This window comes from Haliaeetus leucocephalus, unplaced genomic scaffold, assembly GCF_000737465.1.
Source record: "Haliaeetus leucocephalus isolate CR32 unplaced genomic scaffold, Haliaeetus_leucocephalus-4.0 Scaffold678, whole genome shotgun sequence".
Lineage (NCBI taxonomy): Eukaryota > Metazoa > Chordata > Aves > Accipitriformes > Accipitridae > Haliaeetus > Haliaeetus leucocephalus.
This window is the reverse complement of record NW_010973114.1, coordinates 4,070,045-4,092,899: the sequence shown is the minus strand read 5'-3', so window position 1 is coordinate 4,092,899 and position 22,855 is coordinate 4,070,045. Positions and strand designations below refer to the sequence as shown.

At 40.5% G+C, this 22,855-nt stretch overlaps 1 protein-coding gene across 1 annotated transcript in view; it reads left to right on the top strand.

Annotated features, from left to right (window-relative positions):
- Positions 1-22,855, top strand: part of DDHD1 (DDHD domain containing 1) — a 69,782-nt gene that overhangs the window by 9,248 nt on the left and 37,679 nt on the right. Inside the window, exon 3 of the mRNA XM_010579864.1 lies at positions 9,064-9,237. Coding sequence (XP_010578166.1) covers positions 9,064-9,237 — 174 coding nt within the window. The remainder of the gene's footprint in view (positions 1-9,063; positions 9,238-22,855) is intronic.

The window sequence follows — 22,855 nt, the reverse complement described above, 5'->3', positions numbered from 1 at the left end:
CTTGGGTTACAAGTTGTAGGTGACAGGCAGAAGGGTGTTATCTACTGTAACTAAAAAAGCAGAAAATGTTTGTGGGATGAGAAGGATCAGGAGTTCTGTTCTGACTTAATTCAGGCTTGAATACTGACTCAACTGTGGTGATATCAAAGAAATAGGATGGGATTTAATTTGGAGGTGACAGGGCTAGATTAAAGACAGATGACAGGTGAATTTCTGCATGTATGTGTGTGAGGGGGAGATGCTGTTTGGAGAAAAAATGATTCTGAACGCAGAGAGACCTTGGGCAGAGCTCCTTCTTGCCCTGAGAGGAGCACGAGAAGAATCTGGAAGAGCTGACACTGTATAAGTTAGTAAGCAGAAGTACTAGATGGAAGAAAAATTTGCAAAAGAGCAAGAAATTAAAATAAGAAGCATCAGCAATTCTCTCGGTGGTATCTGTAAGGTTGAAAAAAGTGAAGATGAAGCAGTGGTTTTGAGTGTTGGCCAGAGAAAAGGTCACTAGTGTGGTATGATCTGTTTGAGGGCATTACAAGTAGCTGAAGCCACACTGGAGTAGAGCTGGAGAGGAGAAGCTCCAGAGATTTTAAGTGTCATAAATAGCATGGTTAGGGAGCACTGGGATGAAGGGAGTATGAGGTGCAAGTGGGGTCACAGGCAGTGATATTTAAGATGAAAGAAACTAAAATCATGCTGGTTTTCAATGGGGGAAAAACCTATAGGGTAAAAAAATCGAAAGAAAAAGTGAAATCTGGGGATGAAAGTGTAGGGAAATCTGGAGTTGGGGTGGCGCAGACAGAAAAAAGTGAGGTTAGGAGGAGAGTACAGAAAAAAAAATCCCTGCAGAAGAGGAAGAGGGAAGGAGTTGAGAGCAAAGGTTAGTGTGCCCTTGAATATCTTCACCTTGTTCAGTAGTGGTATGCACAGGAAAAATCTTGCTGCTCCTTTTTTAAAAGATATTCCTGTATAGGAACCTACTTGCTCAAACTGTAGAAACATGATCGTTGCTGCTCAGTGCTGGTGAGAGCTCGCTAACAAAGACCGATTGACGAGTGCCTGCCAGGAGAGCACACACACTTAGAGCTGAGGGTGTGATTGTGCAAAAGTCCCGTGACTTTCGATGGGATTTGGGCACATGCTTACATTTTAGGAGGTACTCACATGTTTGTCATGTGGCACAGTCATTCTTTTGTGGGTCAGTTTAGCTTTCACCTAATGCGGTTTCAAAAAATGCAAGTTTCTCTGGGTGAGAAAAGAGCTCATAAGGGACTAGCTCCTACACCTTGCTGACTCCAGCAGCAAACACTGGTGGTGGAGGTGCTTCACTTCAGAGTACTAGTATTGAAATAGGGTAAACTATTTTAATTGATAAGAATTCAATAAAAATAAAGCTCTAAACTTAAAACTGCAGCCCTGTTTCATGTTTCAACAGTCCACGGTTTTTTAGATGTTTCCTGTTCATCATTGACCCAGCTAGTAAGGTGAGTTTTAAGGATTTTGACTTGGACCATTGCGTTCGGATCGGTGTAAAGAGCAATTGCAGAGATGTTAATTAAACTACTATCTTAAAACAGAAAAATCCTTCTTGAAAAAGATGATACGCACTATATTTCGGGGTGGTGTATAGCAATTGAGATGAGAGATAAATTTGAGGGCATTCATTTGTTTTTAAGAGGTTCCTTCTGTGTTTGACATTTGAACCAGCCCCAAAGATCAGCCTTTCATTATTGTTTTGGATTGCTCAGTTCATAGTGTAAACCGATTAAACATGGTTCAGGGAAAAATAGTTACAAGCTGTTGCTTGAATACTTCAGGCAGTCTTGGTAAAACAGGCAATTTCACATTCTCAGTGGAGCAAAGCTCATGTTCCTCCCTTGCTGCATCTAACATTGCCGCAAATGCGGAGGCTTGCATGTATAGCTGCTCTGTAGATCAGAGTCTGGAAAGAAAATCCCATCTATGCCAATCAGATTGCTCTTAATGTGCTTAGTCTCTGAAACTCGGAAGTAACTTCCACCTGTAATTTTGAAATTGTTTCAATAAAGCAATTTAGAATTACTTGATGGACCAGCAAAATAATATCCTTTACTGTTCAGTGGATGAAATCGCTTTTCATCTCAGACACTGAATAAAAAATAAAAGTCTAGCTCTGTAAGTTCATGCAGCTCTGCTAAGTTTTCTGAGGCTAGGATTTCACCCTTGAACTCCTCTTCAGGTTATGTTGTTACTTTTGAAAGAGCAGAACAGATTGCATGTGTTTGTGGTTCAACAAAGGAAAGTCACCTGGGCTGTGATTAAACGAGGGGCTCCATTTATTTAAATGTGAGTAACCTGTTCTGTTCTGAAATAATGTTAGGCAATAGTTAGAAAGCTGTAGCATATTAAGCTATTAAAAAAGTCAAAAAGTCTGTTATGTTACCTAGCAAACATGAAATAATGAAATATTAGTTTGGGGCTATTTTATTATAACATCTGTTTGTTCACCTGGCATGCGTGATCATGTCACTGACAGTAAAACGTAGGAATCTTCAATCTCACAATCAGTTTCTGTAACCATCTATTCTCATAATAAAGCATCCTGTCTTCATGAATTTTTCTTTTTTTTTTTTTCCTTCATGAGACTCTACAAACCCAGCTGTGAGGGAACTAAGTAAGAGGAATGGATCTTGTCCTGCAAACTGCACTCTGTGCATTTGCATTGGCAAAAATAGAATCTGCAAATCATTACTGCTGTAGAGGCGGTAGTGGCCATGGCTGCTGGGTGGGTAGGAGGCATGCTGATGCAGAGGTCGAGTAATACCCATCCTTATACTTAACAGGGTTTGCACTAGTGAAAAGTCTTACAGGCTGTGCAGTAGTTGATATACCCCAAATAAATTTTAGGCCTGACACAATAGGAATGGATAGCAAATTTTTAAGTGTCTCCAACAGTACCCTTGATATTATTCTGGAATACGTTTATTTCGGTGGCTGATGTCAATGTTCAGGTATATTACAATTGCTGGGAGTGCTGTGCTCCAAGACACATGATGTGCAGCACTTTCAGCAGGCCTTTGGGGGGAAAAAAACCCAAACTGGTTTTGCCCACAATTTTTTTCCCTTGGTAAATGTGTGGGCACTTCTCTTCATTATTTAAATAGCTTTCAGCTTGAGATGTCACATATGGTAGCCTCACAGTTACCTTCAGCTTGTGCAGATGTTATCCTCATGCACTGCTAATTGTTTGCAACTGTAGTAATAAGGAAGTCAAATTTAAGGAACAGCAGCTACTCCACTGAAAAGCATCTCTAGCGGACTGCATTTTATGAGGTTTTGTTCCTTGTCCAACCTCTTGGCTTTGGGCTTGGAAAGCTAGGAAATTGGGTTTGTTAATTTCAGCAAAACACAAGCTTTAATTTCATTTTTCTGAGCCTTTAGATATTATATTAACCTTTTAGATCTCAGTTGTGGGTAAATTGTTCTAGCTGTCTTGAGACTGATGAGTGAAAAGTGCCTTACCTTTGCCATCAAGCCATCTGAACAGGACCTCAGCTTTGAAGCAATGAAACAGAAGTTTACTGAATCTTGCTCTCTTATTTTATTTTGTCTGTTTATCTTCCAGGTTGCATGCTAGCTGGTGCTGGTATTTCCAAAATAGACCTCCTTTTGGCTGCTTGTTTAAGCTCTGTTAACCTTTAGTTATTATCTCTGTCTCATCTTAGTTTTGCAGCAGTTTCCTGGTTCTGAATCAAGTAAGGTGAAAGAGGGTTATGTGAACCACAGTCTGAGCTGTACAATATTTAAATTTAGGTATACACTGTTTCAACCAATGTGGTAGCAGGAAACAAATGATAGCATTGATGTAGTAGTACAAGAAGAAAAATGAAGGCCAATTGTGCACAGTTATTACTTTTGTTACTGTGTTCTGATGGATTATGTTGCTTTTTCATGCAATTTATATTGGCTGTGACCACACAGTTTAAAGATCTTCACAAAAAAGGAGTAGCTGGGGCATATATATATATTACTGCACGTGTACTATATGTTGCATACAGCTTTTATTTTAATGTAATTTTTGTTCTTTGGAAGATTTAGGTGATTATCATAATGCAAATTGCTCATTGTCTCTTCACATCATTAATTACAGCACTTGTATTCTTTTATTCTTTGGATTTTGGGGGGAAAAAAGCCCTTTGTGTAAAAAAAATAAATCCTTTATTGCAGTCTAGATCGCTTAAACTATTTTTCTTCTAAAAGTGATAAAATATGTATGACTAATTAAAATAAAGTGCCTTTCATCAGCTCATAATCCCTGCCATTCAGATTTATTTAGAATTGCTTGTATAAATAAACCATGCAAGTGTACAACAGGCCAAATATATTGGTATCTTTCAGTTTGAAGCACTGCCAATTGCAGATTATGTGGTGTAAGACTTAAGGCAGTAAAGAAATCAAGGCAAATCCTTTCCTAGGGATCAAGATTGTAGGGACATTATAGATTATGTGTTATATGTATTATAGATTGGGAATTCTGTATTGGCAAAAAGAAAGTTAAATTACAACATGATGTAGATATCAGAGTATTTAATTCTCCCGTAAAACAAAAATAACTGAAAGGATGTAGTTTAAGCTTTCTAAAATCAGCTGAATATCCAAGACATGAATGAATTCACTGAAGGTGGATAGGAGTGAGTAAAATTGGGTGCTAAAATGGCAATTTTGGTTCATCACTTTTTAATGGTGATTACTGTAATAGCTTGCATCAAGTTCTCTGGATGAATTGCAGAGATATCTTTAAATAACAGCACCTGTCTGAGATTAAACAGGGGAATTGTGTTTATGAAGGCATGCCTTTACTCTTTCCCCCAGTGAACAGATTATACTGAAAAAATCTCTTGTGTTGCAGTTGCCTTGTTTCCCCACCCAATCCAGTGTATTCAGTGTAATTACCGTTAAAATACCTCTCTTTCTTCATAACTGAAATGCCACTTGCTTTTGGAGCTGATGACTATTAGCATCAGGAGGTTGTCATCATCATCGTGACTGGAGTTAGACTTTGACCTGGACTGAAATCCAGCATTACACACTTCTAATATTATAGCCATCATTGTTCAGTTTTGAAAACACAGACGTTAATGGGAAGTTGATCTTTCTCACTTTACCAAGCCTTCTCTCTAATAAGAAGACGAAATGGTTCTTTGTGGGCTGTGATCACAAATTTGATTGTTTTGGTTCTGAAAGACAGTGTTCAGTTTTAAAACCAAACCGTGCTTCTGATGGAAGGAAATGTCATTTATTTGCTTCCTCTACCAAGAAGTTTTCTCTTGAGGTTTCCCAGCAGTACAGTGATCAAACCTGCTGTCCAGCTGGCGATGTGAAATAAGACAAGCTTGTAGTTCAGGGTACTGTGGCTGCACACGTAGTGTGCAGCAATTTAAAGGAGGGGACAAAAAAAAAAAAAGGCAACTCCTGGGTACCCCTAAAATCACACTGAGCTTTGGAAAACAGAATTGCCTCACTCAGGTTTTAAAGACCTAGTCTGAAAACAAAGCTCCATAATAAGCTGTCTTTGGATCTGAAAGTGATTTATATTTCCATATAAATGCCCTTTCCAGACCCAGAGCCAGATATATTAGTTTATTCCCAAACTAAACTGTCCTGTAAAGATTTTACAATAAAATTTTTCGTATATCAAACCTGTGAATTTTTTCTGGCTGAGCCTTTCTGGAAAAGGCATTGCCCATCTTTATGTTTGAGAGCTGCTGTTGAGTGCTGCAGTCTACTCTTGTAAAGAACCACTATGGGAAAGTTTCTCTCAGGCAAAAAGAGCCTGAAAATGTTTATTTTAATGCTTTATGTTTAGAATTTTAGAAATCGGTAGGTGGAAATTCCCATGTGAAAAACTTAAAGCCCTTCAAAACTGAAAAAGAGGTGTCTTGTATTCATTTCATTTGGAGTACAAAATAGTATTCATATGATTATTATTTAAAAAAAAATAAAATCTTTTTATGGATTCAATGAATGGAGCCTCGTCAGAATGCTTAGTCAAGAATTAAGGATTGGCTTACACATTTTCTCAGTAAGGATTAACATCTGACGTAGTCATGACATTGCCTCAGCAACAATGGGATCCTTTATCTACACTCCTGTATTATGTGCATTTCATTTCTTCCTGCAGACAGTGCTTCATTTGTAAGGGTAGCCTAACTGGGTCTGTGTGTATTAGCTCTACGGAAAAAAGCGGATATGTGACAGGTGTAAAATGTAGGGGAATCCAGCAAAGGTAAAGATAAGTGCATGATGAGAGACTACTGTATAGGGTGACAACATTGCTATGGTCAGCTTTCATTTCTTGAAAACTAAATACTCATGTTTCACACTTCATTGATGGGATGTAGACTCCAAAGTTAGTTTAAATTTTCATAGATAATTGAATTTTCTATGTCATTTGTAGTGGCTATTAACTTCTGCAGTTTAAAGCCACTTGGACCTTTTGTTCTTCTGATATGTTTGGGATTAATTTTCATTAAATAACCATGCTCTTGGAACACTCCAACCTCTTTATTCACCTGATGGATCATCAACATCCTAAATGTTAGAAATTCAGCGTGTAGCGATTGGCTCCTATCTGGAATAACTATTTTAGCACTGCAAACAGAAGTTGAATGGCAGAACTGGGTCTTGCGCTAGTTCTGTCTGCGTTTTGGTCAGGCCAACAAGACCCGCGTTGTCTGTATTATATATAGGCAGAGCTGAGGATGCAGGGGCATTGAAGAGTTTGAGCGGGGCTTTGGGGGCCTTGGGAGGGATGAACCAGCATGCCCAGTGCCTGCCGAAGAAAACGGATCTGTGGAAAGTTAGGATAAGAGAGGCTGGCAGTGCTTGGAGCCATTGTTTTGGGAAATTCACACTCTCTGTTGTGCCATGTGTGCACAGAGGGGCTGTTTTATAGGGTTGCCTGCAGGATTCCCAGTCACGAGAACACTTGGGTAACTGGGAGAGCACATGTGCCAGCACCAAGTGAGGGAAGTTCAGTGGTAATCTGGGCTCCTTGCTCCAGATCATCTGCCTCCAGCATCTGCTTTCCTGTTGTTCAGCTTTCCTTGCTGACTGCTGCAGGACCAACTTAAGGGATGCCATCACCTGCAAGTGTGCTCTCCTTCTGTTACAAAGGTGGGCTGTTAAGAGCTTAATATAATTTCTAGTACTGTGGAAATAGTGTTTTCCTGTAAATCTGTTATGGGAAAGGTTTCAAAATTGGCTTTGGAACATTTTGAGTGTTACTTGCCCTGTGGAGAGATTATTGCAAGATTTTCCTTTTACTTTCGTAGCTTGTAGGTGCAATGGCCTGAGGGATGAAGAACTCAGAACAGCTTAGAGGTTCCAAGTGAATTATGGAGGTGCTTGCAATTCTCTATTACATTCTCATCTGCAAGCAGTTAGTATGAAAAATACTTCTGGCGTATACTAGTATCCACGGGCACAATGAGCACTAGCAGCGTATCTGTAGTGGAGGGCAATGCAGAGGCTTCTGAACCTCCATCGAGCTTAGTGGGACGTGCCCAGTCCCGGTGTGGTGCTCTGCAAAGGAGATGCTTTCGTGACCGAAGCTAGTGCCTGTGCTGATAGAGTGGTGTGGCCGGGCTAAAAACCACTGCTCGTGGCTGGGTCACCTCGTCCAGCTGCGTTTGTACTGGTCTGGTGATAGATCAGATAGATCCCTTCCTTTGCTCAGTAACTCTGAAATCTCCATGCTCTCTATTGTTTCTTGGTTGTTTTTTTTTTTTAACCTAATTTTCATTTACTATTTCTCTGCATCTATTGTTTCTTTTCCAAGCTCTCCTTACCAGCTTTTTTCTCACCTTCCAGGTAGGAACAGATCTTTGAGTAGTAAAGCCTAATTTTCCCCCCACCTCCTTTTCTGAGCCTCTTCTTTTGTGGTTGAGTTCTTAGCTGCTTTGGAGAGCTACGCTTCTGCGGTTAGTATGCGCGCACACAAGAAGTTTTCATTTGGCCGAGTCTCTCTAGCCATATGCAGTATAGAGCAGCTCACATTAGTGTGTGCTGGAGGTCAGTGGTCCGACTGCTCTGAGGTCTCAGCAGACCTATATCTGTACTGGTCTCATGAGGCTCGAGATCAGCATCCTACGGGCTTGTGGAGCACAGGGCCACACAGTATTTCTCCTTGATTTCCAGATATAGGAGGAGAAATTCTGAACTGAGCTACAATGGGTATTATTGTCTCAGCTTGCTTGCAGGGATGGGTATAAGAGGAGAATTTTTATTCCCTACAGCCCCAGTAGTTAGCGTGGGCATCAAGCACAGTTTGATGAAGAGTAAGCACCAGGATAGGTTTTTTGTAGAGACTTCTCTTTTGCCACATGGACAGCAAATGCTGGGGAGCCAGCTTCCTCGTTTGGAGTGCTGAAACTGAAACTAGAATGACTGACCGAAAACAGCCCTCAGTGAAAGACTGATTTTAATAAAAAAACCCTTTCATCTTTAAAATCACTCTTTATGCTAATTGATGTGTAATTTGGGTTATTGTAAGTGCAATTCCCAAAGGAAACAAGGCTCTGTGCAGTCAGGGTAAGCCTGAGTGGTTTTGTATCTCCTCCTCATTCTGCATCCTCTTGATAACTTTGAAACCAATGGTTGTTATCAGCCAAATTTTATAGAGGAGCACAAGTCTCACAAAGCTCCTAATTTTTTGAAAATCCAAGGCAACTGGGTGGAGAGGAGTGTATCCCATTAAAGCTGGACTGTTGTTTGAACTTAACTATTAATAAATTTTACAGAATCTGCATCCTTCTGAATGTCTCTCACATCCTCACACACACACTCTGAAAATTTGGCCTCCTTAGCTCAGGTATTTGCAGATGAACACTACTTTCACTACTCATTTCAGCCCCATGGGAAAAGGTCGTGGTGTTTCTCCAGGCATTTGTGGTTACCTTGCTAGGGGTCCCAGCAGTGGGAGTGTAACTTTTCCATCAAAACACCAAACAGAATTCCCTTTCCCTCTTATCTGCTGTCAGTTTGTGATTTGTTGCATTAAAAAAAAAAAATTCTCTTGTTTGATTTTAGAAACGGAAAAGATCCCTGTAATGCGTGGACAGTGGTTTATTGATGGTACATGGCAACCTTTGGAAGAGGAGGAAAGTAACTTAATAGAACAGGAGCATCTCAACCGCTTCAAAGGCCAGCAGCTGCAAGAGAGCTTTGATATGGAAGTATCAAAACCTGTTGACGGGAAGGAGGGTAAGATTGTTTAGATCACTATTTTTATAGTACTTTCTCAGACAGTTGGGGTCTGGTTTTCTTAAGTAAGAATGTGATCTGTAATGGTTTTCCATCCTACAGAGCAGGGAACATTGTTATAGGCATCAGTTTGCTCTCCCATTTTTCAGTAAATCTTGATGTTTCCTGCTGCAGCACATTTGATGAACAAATTATATTAATGGATAAACTTCTTGTTGCCATTTTGCTTTGTGTTTCGTATCTGTTAACTGTGTTTGGAATCTCACTTCAAACTGAAATCTCTTGATGGGACAAAAAGAGCCAGTGTCTAAATGCAAACTGGCTATTAGCTCTATGGACAGCATTCCTAATTCTGTCCTAAAGGGAGTATCAGTTCTACAGATCACATTTCATTTTCCATTCTTGTTCAGTCCGTGAATTTATTAGAGTAGTTTTCAGCTATAGTAAATCTTGGGCATTCATTCTGTTATGGAAGTCTTTATATTTTAATGACCAGGCTGAGGACATTCAGTTAGTGTTCCTGGGAATCTCGGTCACATGCATTTAACATTTTAAGAATAGCCTTCTGAATTTCCTGATCTATTATTTAATATACACAGTTGAATTGGCTGCTCAGGGTAAGTATAGCACAGCGCAAGCTCAGTACTTTTGGGTTTCACACTTCACTTGTTTGTTGGTTGTCACTTGGTGAACAATCTACAAACCAAGCAGTGCAAGTACAAAGGCCTCACAATATTTTTGAGTAGGGTTTTGGTTGTGTTATTCTTTATAAAGCAACTTTATTTTTAAACTCTTTAAACTACAATTTTGTACAAAGCAGTTACAGAGTGTAGGAGTGGCTGTGTTTTGGCCATAAGCGTGGAGGAGTTTTTATGTGTCAACTACACGACCACACGAGTAAAAGCTTGTTAATAAATTGGAACCAAGGCAGTATTCAGGGTACTTCTGTAATTACTGTAAGGAAAACAAGAATACAATTTGTTGGCTTAGGGAGGTTTTTCAGTAGCACAGAGAGTAGTTAAGTTTCTAACTCCCCTCAAAGCTAGTAAGGACTCTGAATATTTTTTTTCTATTTGTACCACTTTAAAAGATCTTTTCCTCTGGCCAAGCCTGCAGTACAGTCTTCTGCTTTAACAGCTCTGTCAGGTAGGTGCATGAAATGGTGTGACCCCTGAGCCACAGCACTGTGCCAGTACAACCGCGCTTTTGAAAGGCATTTTTACCTGTATTTCTGTGTGCTTGTACTGATTCATTGTTCCAGCGTACTGGTACAAAGCTCAGCTTTGTTAGTACAGTTGCACCCCCACTGTGAGTGCAGTGCTGTTTGTGGTAGGGTCGTATGCTTTTACACGGAAAGCACATCTTTGTGGCTGCTGAGTGCTTCCAGCCTTTGGTAGCTTAACTCCTGATGGAAGGAAGGAAGGATGGCTTCGGCTGTACTTGGATTCTCCTTATTGAGTAAGGAGGAGAGTTCAGGTTTTTTTAGAAAAAGTCTGGTCTGTGGAGCAGAAATTTTCAGGTTTGAGGTTGGAGAGATTGGGGAGAGTGATGAGAAAGATATAATCCCTGATATTTATGAAAACATAAAAGATCAGAAAAATAAACTCCAAATTCAGACACCAGTGCCTTTTCTAAAACTGTTGTGGTTTAACCCCAGCCAGCGACAAAGCACCACGCAGCTGCTCACTCACTCCTCCCCCCTGCCAGTGGAGGAGAATCGGAAGAAAAAAGTAAAACTCATAGGCTGAGATAAGAACAGTTTAATAACTAAAATAAAATATAATAATAACAACAATAATAATAATTGTAATGAAATGGAATATAACAAAAAGAGAGAAATTAGATGCAAGAAAAGACAAGTGATGCACAATGCAATTGCTGACCACCCACTGACTGATGCCTGAGCAGCGATCAGCCCTTCCTGGCCAACTCCCCCCAGTTTATATACTGAGCATGACGTTCTATGGTATGGAATATCTCCTTGGCTAGCTTGGCACAGCTGTCCTGGCCATGCTCCCTCCCAGCTTCTTGTACACCTGCTTGCTGGCAGAGCATGGGAAACTGAAAAATCCTTAACTTAGTTGTTGCTAAGTAGCTCTTATCCTAAAACATCAGTGTGTTATCAACATTATTCTCGCACTAAATCCAAAACACACTGTACCAGCTGCTAGGAAGAAAATTAACTCTATCCCGGCTGAAACCAGGACAAAAACTAAAGTTAAAAAAAAAAAAAAAGACAAACACCAATAACCAAAAACCCCCAAGCTATATATATGCAGTCACTTCAAAATGGAATACATGTCAAGTTACCAATAACTTCCATTAGATTTTTTTTTTTTGTAGTAATAGGAGAGTTGCAGGAAAATTATAGCCTAACAGTAAGTGTGAAAAGTGGTTTTGTCATTATAATGTGCCTCTCAATACAGCTCTGATCAGCTGGCATCCATGATTGCCATCTGCACGTGGCACTGGGAGAAGCTTTATAACTTGCATTGTCGCTGGTGAAGTAAACATAATTAGTTGGAGAAGTCCTGAATACAGTTTATAAATTTCTTAAATGCTACAATTTGTTGTAATTGCATCCTGTATGAAACATATTTTGGTCCCGTCAAGGCTTACAGGTAGTTAAGACTGGTGAAAGTTAGAATAGATCTGTAAATATCACTGAGAGGCGAAGTGACTATTCGCAATGCTATGATAAAGCACTGTAAATGATGAAAAACTAGCCATCTCATCTAATTCCTCAGCAAAATTGAGATGATCTGTTGTAACAGTCTCTTAGTACTTAGACATAATTACTTTCTTACATGAGCATGCCAGTTCGCATCATGAGTAACGAAAAACTAGCTTGTCAACTAGCATTTTGTTGATATGCAGTAGACGAACCTGTCAGCTCTTGATTTGACCCCAGCAATGCTCTAAACAGTGGCAGTAAGCTGAAAAGTTAGGAGCAGGTTCTACTTTGCTGCTCTTGTTCTGGATAATTTTCTCTTACTCAGCCTGCTAACTCAGGGCAACATATGATATCCTGGAACTTTGTACCAAGACTCAGCTGACAATTTATTTGCAATTTAATAATCTTTACTTATTTATTTTATTGTCCTCTGAAATCTTTTCATGAAGAAAACAGAATTGCAAGCAAGTTCACTAGGTGTTTAGCACCCGCAGCTTTTGAGCAGCCTGCCCAGTGCATTACTGGCAATGGAATCACCCCATTTAAGCACAGGGCAGGGTGTGCTGCTTCCCGTCTGTGTGTGGAGTCATCCATATGGATGAGTTCGTCAGTGCTGGCTGTCAGTTTTTGCAAAATGTACATTACCTGTGAAGGGTAGCTGCTTAACATGCAGTGCCCCTCTTCTTTCCTCGTATCTTTAGCTTGGGGATACACGTTAGGAGGGTACCCTTACATCTAAAAAAACGATTTCCCACTCCAACAATTTGATTTATTAATTCTGCTCCCGGATTGCAGCACGTTAACAAGGAAATAACTAAGCTTCACCCAGGGCTTTTGTTGGTGATAGGATGTTGATGAGTAAATGCCCCATTACTAAACTCTTAATCCAAGCAAACCTTCCTCTGAAAGTGCAATATGTTTCAGAATAGAGGTCTCCAACCTGTGGCCTATAAGTAACATAATGCCTGTGCTACCTTCCAGTGTTGTTGGGAGCACATGAAGCTGTAAATGCTGAAGGTAACAGAAAGCATATGATGGTGTTTAGGTGACTGATTTCTCATGTTCTGTGTTCCATGGGGCAGCCTGGAGACGACTGCTTCAGTGGGAGATCCCTCTGTTGAGCAGACTGTAGTGGTATTTTGATTTTCATCCTTAAAAAGTATTTAATTTCATGCCTTGCAAAATGAACTGTGGTTATGGTGCCTGATGTCTGATCCTCCTCAGTGGTCTGGTGAGCTGTTGGTCTCAGCAGTGGCATGACTTTCTCAGGTAAATTATTTGTTATGGCAGAACACAGAAATGGGGCAGTTTATTACTTAGGACTGTCCAAGCAGGTTAATGTGACCTTTAGATTTGCCATATCCAGTTCACCTGGATTTGTCTCCAAGAAGGTTATGTTCCATAGGAGTTCACAGATGTGGTTCCCAGGTACCATAGCTCTACCTGCTGCTTGTAAAAATGAGTCAAGCTTCTGAGATTTCTGGAAGGATAATACTTGGTTCTGAACGTGTTGGCATCTGTAGCACTTGTAAAAGGCCAGCTACCCTGACCGTCCATCTCTGAAGTGCAGCATGCCCAGGAGGTATCGGTACGGGACAGCTGACTCCCCAGACCACCACGGACCAGGCGGTACGTCTGCACGTCGGGGAGAGATGCTGTGGGCATGAGCCTCTCTCTCCATCAACGCCGCAGGGAGCTCTGCTTCACGGGGTGCCTCCTCAAACCAGGCCAGAGGAACGCTGCTGAAGTCCTGGTGCAAGCAAATGCACCCGTCTCCTCCATAGCTTGACCGCGCTCTGTTTCACATCTCATCACCCTGGAGTCTGCTTTGATCCTGGCTGAATTCCACATACATTTTTCAGTTTTAAATAGTTCATTTTATTGTTGATAGATACAGGAAAGGATGTTGCTCTTCTGTCTTTTAAGACAGAGTAATCGATAACGGCGACAGGAGGAAACCATGCTTAGGATGAGGAATTAAGGGTTTGGCTGCATTTCGACTGCTTTGTTGTGAAATGATGTCTGCAGCCTGTGTTTGATTTAATGCAAATCACAAATTTGCACAAATGCAAATCTGCATATTGGCAGATTCAGGAAGGCATCTTCTGGCTTGTCATTACATAAAGTAATTTTACATCATTTTTCTGAGCAAAATGAGAGTCATCACATTGTCATTTTATAGTTGTATTGGGGAGTGGAGCTTGGCATTTGCCACTCAAGTCGACCCCCATGACACCTTAAACCCCTAAATGAGGTGCTGCAGTGCTGTAACAGTATAAGTGGGCTTCCAGGTCTGATTTGTTGTTCTGCTGCTCTGTTGATAGGTAGACAATATTGGGGGGTTTGGAAGTCCTCAAATTCATTTGTCCAGTACTTTTTGGGTTTTTTTTTATCGAGGTAACACTAGGCCTTTTTATATATTGGCTTTGCTTGTCCTTCTTACGAACAATTCATTCTTCAAACTTAACGTACATAAATTAATATCAACACAAGATGTAAGGTGGCATTTTGATTCTTAGGTGCAAAATTCTAAATATTTGACACAAACTTCAACCCTTAAAATGTGGAAATATCCAAGGTGTTTATGTGATCACACTGTGAATGGGTTATATCTCTGTGCCTTTGTGCAGAAATACTGACCTTTCTTGTACTGCATATACCCAGTGATTACACTTAAATATATTACTACTGTAAAATAATTCTATAAATATTTCTGAGAAAAAACTAGGTTATAACACTTGTTCTGTGAAGGAATATTTCAGCTGAAACCATTTTGAAGGAAATACAAAAAGGGTATCATAATACCTTTTTAGCAGTCAATAAGCTTAAAACTCACAGAATAACACCAGATTTAGAAACTGCTTTTTATGCATACTTGGGTCTTGAGCTCACTGTCTGCCTATCTAAAGTAGTCCATCAAAGGAGCAGCGTTCTCAAGAGATTCCAGTAATATCAAGGCCATTGTAAGATAAAACACGAATTCGGATCATAGTAGATGCTTAAGGGTTCTCAGACTAGATATATTTTGCTAACAGCATCTAACCACAATAAAGGCAGTGACATTCAGACCAAGAGCTTCTTGATGGAGGGTCAAAGTCGCTACTTCAGGGTTGATTTTTCTCTCTTGGTCTGTGGCTGGAGCCCGCCTATCCCTTGCTGTGAGTTCCGCGAGCACGGAGGAGCTGTTATCGGGCAGGTGCCCACCGCTTCAGGTGCCGGGAGGTGGTCAAGGATGGAGGAGCAGCTTTTGTCACACAGTCCGACTTTCAGCTGGAGGTTCAATCTGTGGGACCCACAGCTGCCTGGTAGACGGTAAAACTGCCATCGCTTGCCTTCTGTATAGCGGCGGTGGTGCCAAACAGCAGAGCAGGAACAGCAAGTGCTCAGCGTGCTCCTGGGGAGGTAGCGGCGGGTGATACTTCCCACTGGTCTAGGTTAGCACAAGGGCTAATTCCAATTCTTCCATTCAACGCCATTGAGCGGTGGTTCAAAGGGTACATCATAAACTGGTCCCCAGTATAAATATCTTCTAGCAGCCTTAAGGTTTGCTATCTCTGCTTTAAGAATACTTGGTTAGCTGTTAGTGTCATAAATACAGTTGAGTACCTGTCATCTGTTGCTCCGTCATCTTTTTCAGGTATATTCATTTAATTAGGATGAAGTGAAGCTGAAAGCTTAATAGATGTGATAGTAAGGTAGGAATAGACGTAGTTCATTGTATTTGTACAGAGAGATTGTGGAATATCCATCCATAGAGATGCTCAAAATTCAGCTGGAAATTGCCTGAGCAACCTGATTCAACTTGAAGTTGGATCCAGCTTAAAAGCTGATCCTGCTCTGTGTAGAGGATTGGAGCAGACGAAACCCAGCAGTCCCTTTGACAGAAATTATTCTGTGATCAACTCCATGATTCTGTGATAGATGATAAGAAATGTAGAAAAAATCCTGTGAGTCAGAATTTTTTTAATGCGTTGATTTTGAAATGGCGTAAGTTTATTGGTTTTTCTTAAGGAATTTCCGCATGTGGTTAGATGCCACAAAAACTATACAAGTTGCATTTGGAATAGTTGATTTGTTTTGTCTTAGATTTCAAATAATATTTTCTCTCTTCGTAAAAAGTTTATATAGATTTTTGTCAAAGCTGCCTGTTAACCTTTCAATGGGAAAGCCATGTTCATAGAATTATAGTCATGCAGATCAGGAGGGGTCTCTGGAGATGGTCTAGTCCAGCCTCCCTGCTCAAAGCCGTGGAGTCAACGAGAGCAGGTTGCACAGGACGTTCCCAGTGGGATTTTGGACCAACGATGGAGTCTCCACAACCTTTCTGGCAATCCGTACCAGTGTTTTATCACCCTCACCATAAAAAAGATTTTTGTAATACTTTGCTTGAATTTCCTGTGTATATTCTTCTTGAGGGTTGCATTGGCACAGCCAGTAAAACACTCTGCAGACTAAATTGTTTCATCAAGTCCCAAGTGCAGTAGCTGTGAGCCTAATTTTCCTCTCCTGTAGAAAACTGATGTGCAACAATAATATACTTCACTTGCATCTGTATCAAGGCATCTGCTGACAGAGCTGTTAGCTGAGGGTGTGAAAAGGCATGATCCTGGACCAGTATAACTGTGTCAGTCAAAGCCCTTGACACAAGCATGGAATATCACTCACTTGCACTGGCAGAAGTTACTGGATCATAGAGTATTAACTGCTCCTGATGTTTGTAAGGGCGTAATTCAGTTGCATACGCTCTCCAGCAGGCTAACTGATTTCAGGTAATTGCAGCTTAATGACTTCGTGGATTCAGAAGCCAGGCTGGAGCTTCTTGATTTCTCATTGGATTTAAACACACCCTCTTGACTATACCAGGTTTTTGAGGCTAAAAGATTTTGAAATTAAGACTATTTGTATGAGTGAGGGCCCACAGAGCAGTAAGACAGAAGACGTAGATTTGTAGGACTTCACTTTCAGCCTTGCTTAGGAACCACTGAAGAAGCATAAAAGATATCCATCGTAACCGAGTTAACAGTGAATACAAGTCTCCTGTTGTGGAAGTGCTGAGAGCAGCTTCGTCCTGCTCACTTAACTTTACCTGCTACTTAGCAGCAGCTTTCACTTATCTTAAAGTATGTCTTCCGAAATCACACAGCACCAATATATAAGTGCCTGAAAAAGAATCTTTTGGATTGCAGTGCAATATTTCAGTATTCTCACAAGGAGTGAAATAACGCAATTGAAAGTCTAATAGAAGTTATGGATTTGCCTTACCATCAAGGGGAAGCTCAGCGGCAAAGTGTGCATGCTGTTGCATTTCACCATGGAAGGCAGGTTCTTGCGAACTTACAGAACAGGGTAACAGTAGAATATTTTGTCTAACCTAACTTTTAATGATCCTCTTACACTCTTTGGGGAAAATAATAGAGCTGTGCTTAAAATTGAGGGGGTTTTTTTTCAAATGTTTAGTGTATACTTAAGAAGGGTTACTGTGTTCTACCCTATACCAAGTAGAGTGATTATGCTTTTGTACGTGTAAATGCAAAGGCGCTTGGTGAATCTGATGAGGCTGTGTCCCAGCTGTCTTTTACTAATGCCTTTAGCTTTGTTGTAATGTCATAACTGTTTATGAAGAGTGAAGAAATTGAATTTGGCTAATGGGTCCTGACACTTTTGCTACAAAACCAGTTTTTGAAGTGTATATACTTTTTCAGAAAATGTGCCAACTTTTTTTTTCTAAAAATGGTAATACTAATGAAAAAAATGATACCCCTTTTAAAAATTTTACTTTGAAGCTCAGTGTTTTTACTTTTAGTTCTCTACTACCTCCCTCCCTTCTCCCTCCCTTCTTTGTTCAAATGGAGAGGATATAAGGAGAAGTCAGATGCTGCATGTCTTAAGCGAAAGCATTCCCAAGGTACAGTAATTGTAGATTTCTTTTTTTTAGTACTCCTGGCTTAGGAAGCTTTAAATTCTAGTTTGCTTATATCAGTTAAATGTTAGATTGACATGCTTCAGTTTCTTGAGTTGTATTCATGCCATTTCCTTCAAAAGGGGAGGAAAAAAGCATCATAAATCTTAGAAGAAAAGTAGAAGTGTTGTGAATCTTACAGAAAAGTAGATGCTAACAGTATCATGCAGTAATCCTTATTATAATTGTTTGTGACTGTGATGAAAACCGTAAACGTTTGTTTCTTACACTCCTCATATGTTGTTTGGCTTTTTCAATAAACTGAAAGCAACTTTTTTAGAATCACAGCAGGCCTGGTATAAAATAAATTACGTCAGAGAAGGAATGGAACGTTTATACTAGATGATGTTTTGTTTGCCATTTTTGTTTTGGATAATGCATGCATCTTTAATTTTATGTTGTAAATTATTTTTAATGCAGCTTTTGTATGAGTACTGGAATGAAATGAGACTTTGGGCGTACGATATAAAAAAGGGGAAGCTGTATAGAATACATGATAAAGGCTGCTGTGTTGCAAAAAACAACTTTGAACTTTGCAGCAGCTGATGTTGTGCAAATTCGTTTCAGAAAGTGGGAGTATATCTTACAGGAGCCATTAATGATTGCAGAAGGCTCAAAAGTACTTGTCACTGGTCTTTCTCTGCCACCATTAAAGCCAGTAGCGATTAAACTTTTACTGACTTCAGTGACTGTGGAACTAGACTTCTGAAAACTGCACCCTCGATTTAAAATGTAAATGCACATGGTAGGTTTAGAGTTATTCTTGTCATACCATATATTCTTTTAGCTCCTGGAGATATTGTAACGTGTGAGAATTTATTTTGATATGCATAAATGCTTGCCTTTTGACTTCCTTTAATTATATTTGTCTGTAACTGGGTCCAAGTGAAAATGCCTGAAATCAAAATGTTTAATAGTAAACTTTTTCCTGCCTCTTCTTACACATGGAATTCAAGTCTGTTAAAGGTGAATAAGTGTAACTACTGTCCTTAGCATTAAGAAGGGACTTCTGCAATTTTGATTGTAATTTTGAAATTATTTTATATATTTTTTCTCCAAGTCATGTTCAGTTGTGGTAATGAGTGTGCCTGAATTAAAAAATTAAAAGTAGGTGTTTGTATACCAAATAGTGACATTGATGAATTGAGAGGTGGTGAAGTGCATATAAAAATGACAGCAATGTGAAACAGCCCTTTTTAATTGAGAGCAATAGCCTTTTTAATGGCTTTGCATTTGTTTTTTAAATAAATAAGAAAAGGTTTTAAAATCTACAGCCGTACCAGAACTTCAGAGGTTTAGGAAAGAACAGTAGTGGCCAAGTTACACTCTCAGCTACCTACATGATGTGGCAGGCTTTTGTGCAGAAACTATTGCTTACTGATTGCAAGACAGATTAATTTAAAAATCCCTGAAAAAAAGAAGACAGAAAAGGGTTTCAGACAGTAGGTATCCTTTCTCTGGTCTTTAGCCCTGACTGGAATGACAGTGCCTTTGTGGCAGAGATGGAGGTAGTATCAGCTCTTAGCACTTCAAGGATGCTTCCTCTAAATTGATTTTGACTTGAGCAGAGTCAAACTCTGGTAGAAGAGAATCACTCCATGCTTTGGTCTTGGCAGGTGGATGAAAGTATCAAGTAAAAAACCAGGTGCTTACCTTAAAAGGTATTTAATTTTAAACTGTTGGCCCTGTGAAATGCCATGTTCAAGTGTCTGCACTTGGTGCTGGAGGTGTTCAGCTGCTCAAGTGCTTGAGCTGGGAGGATGTTTGCACTAGCAGTGCACATCCCCAGCTTCTCCATGGGTTTTGTGCTATGAGCATAAAAAATAGTGCAGGCTTTCTGCTCCTCAGTTATTCTCCAGTTATTTTGACTCAAGATGAGTTTCTGCAGTCTAATTGAGATCAAGTTCTTCAATGCTTTAGGAATATGTATTCAATGTTTTGTTTTCCTCTTCATTTTTCATATTTAAACATTTTAGAGGGATTTTTCCCTCTGTGTTCATCTGTCTTGGTGAAACTGGAGGTTTGTGTGATAGTAACCATTGATTTCTTCAGCTGAAAGAAGTCCTTTCTTGATCCCCCTCACTACCCCTACGCTTCTCTCCTTGTTTTTCATGGCTCACTTGCTACTGTCTAGTGTCAGGCTGTCTTCCATCTACAGTGGAGTTGTGCCTTCCACGTACTCATACTCTAGATGTCTGTCTCAGTTGGTATTCCTGAAAAATGATTTATTTCTAGTTTCTGGCTACAAAGGAAACCAAAATTTGGTCTCATTTCCATGGGCTTGGCCTTCAGTCCCAGACTAGAACACTAAGCAGGGTGCAGAATACCCAGGGTTTTCTGCAGCTGGGGAAGATGCACCTATGGACATGCCTACTGAGAAAGCTGTGCATGTTGTCAGTGTCAGAGAAGTAGTTCATGTGAAAACAAAGCTGCGAGAAGTCTGGTCCAGAGGGAGATTCCTGTCCCATGGTTTTGCAGGAGACCCTTCATCTTCTGTGCCTGACGTTCAGAGATGCCACAGGCACGGTCAGATCTCAGTGAAGCTTGGCAACATCCTAGCCTGATGCCCTGGAGAGAATCTGCAAACATAGAAAGCGTGCTCCTGAAGGACCCAGAAGGCAGAGGAATGAACACAAAAAGCATTCCCCTGTGCCATACCCACTGCCTAATCTGAATTCTGCGACTTGGCTTCCCCAGCCACGCTACGACATGCCTTGGTGACTTCTGACACGCTGTGACATCTCTTGGTATGAACAGCTGCCGAGTTGTTGGTTTGACCACCTCTGCAGCATGCAAGAGGTTTATAGGATAGTCACTGTTTGTTCTGCGAAGAGATATAAATCATGTTATCTCATCATCTTCAGGAAAACATAACTTTCTCTTCCTCGTGTTCAGTTTCAAAACAGCAATGGCAGCCCTTGTTATCCCATACCTGGAAAGCACAATTTGCATATCCTGATTTTTTTTTTTTTAGGATGCTTACTTTCAGACTGCTATCAAATCCTCTCCAAAGACACTTCTTTGTTCCATGCCTCACTATTAACACACCCTGGGACTGTCAGCAGCAGCCAAAGCTCCTTTTGGTTGGGCTTTTGAGGGTCTTGAGAATCTCTTCACAGTCCTTGGTGCAGTGTTGACCCTCATGAAGAGGTACCTTATAGCAGGGTTGGGTTTTTTTAGAGTACCTGCTGTGCATAATGATAGAGTACCACTGTCTTTGCCTGGATACGCATGCACACATGGCTTGTGGATCATTTATCCCTGTGACTGATCTCAGCAAGGCAGCTCTTCTCTCACTTGGGTTTCTGCCATGCAAATCTGCAAGGGTGTACCATTTTTCTCTCCCCAGACATTTTCATCACTGGGACAGATGCTTATGTGAGGATAGAGAGCGCACAACCACAGTCATCAGGAGGGGTGTCACTCCTATTTTGAAGGGATATTCTTGCATACCAAGAGGTCCTGGAGCTCAGGGTGATAGATTTTTCCTTATTAGGGGATTTTTGTTCCACAGCTGGACATCACATCCAGAGTCAGAGGATGAACAGACATCCCGATAGTTATATAAATTTAAAAAGAGGGGAGAAAATCTCACTCCACCTCAGTAAGAGGGAGGATAGGTCTGTAGAACTGGTGTACTGATCCTCAGGCAGACTTTTTAAACAGTGCATCCCAAGGGATTTCAAAACAGAATGCCAAGGTGGAGCACCCAGCTTTGTTTTGACCCAGGTGACTCTTGTTAACTTTTGCAGGAAAGTGACTTTTCCTGGTTGGTAAGATAGACACCCTGGAAGTGTTATCCAAACTTCTGCAAACTACTGCACTGCAGTGCATGGTGCCTTTGAAATGTTCTGCAGCCACTGTTTTTCAGTGATTGAGTCTTTCTGCTGCTGCTTTGGACTTTGCTCTGGAGTGTGCACATGGACAGGCACTCAAAAGCAAAGCCGTGAATGTGTTGGTAAACGAAAGTCACTAAGAGATGCAAAATAAAATGTAAATATGTCAATTAAAATTGCAAAATTTATGATCTTCCTGGCAAATTGGTGGATTCTCTGAAAAGCATTGTCCATATGCGTGTTCTGGATCCTGCCAGTTCCCTAAAATCTCCTGATATTTTGTGGTCCAAGGAAAACTGAGAAGCAAGAACAAACACACGCTTTTTTTTTCTTATTATCATTCTGGGTGCTAGGTAGAAAGGTGGGGTGTATAGTCCAAGTGCTGAGCTTGAAGGCAATGTGTATGTTAACAACATATCTCAGAGAGGTAAGTTACTCTGTTGTCAAGAGACAAGGAAGTACAGCCCTACTGAAGGTTACTGGTAGTTTCATGTGGTGCTTGTGTTAACGGTAGACGAAATTTTTCAGGTTCCCTTTTGAAGGCATTACTAAATGCAGAGAAATAGTGTTGGATATTTCATTTGCTGTTCCTCAGTGCTTGCATGTCTTGTAGTTGGTTTTGATGTGTACTTCAACATACGTGTTTTTTAAGGACACCATAAGAGTAAAAGTTAGGAATTTGTTCTTCCCAAGTGAGAAGATTCATGCAGGGTAGGGAAAACCTACTTCTTTCTGTATATTCTTTCCAATAGAGAGGCTGGACTTGGTTCCAGAAAGAGTTTGAGGACCACTTCTCCCCAAACTGCTGTTCTTCCAGTGGTAATAAGTGACTCGGCCACAGGCCCCTCCGTCTCTTCCTCTGCATGCTTTGGACATTAAGCACAACGTTCTCCAAAAGCATCAAGCTTCCAGCCCTCTTCTGTCAGCTTCCCCAAGAACATACTCTGAGAAGGATTTTACAGAATGCAGATGGAATAGCTCTTAAGAACCTGCTAGACAATGCATAAAAAGTCTACATTGGTCATGGAACTGAGGATGGAGGAGATTGCAGAGACAACTGCAACGAGATCCCTTGCCTTTGCCACTAGACTACGTGCCTGTCTCAGGACATCACAGTCTCTGTTGCATTGTCTCCGAGTCTGAAAAAGG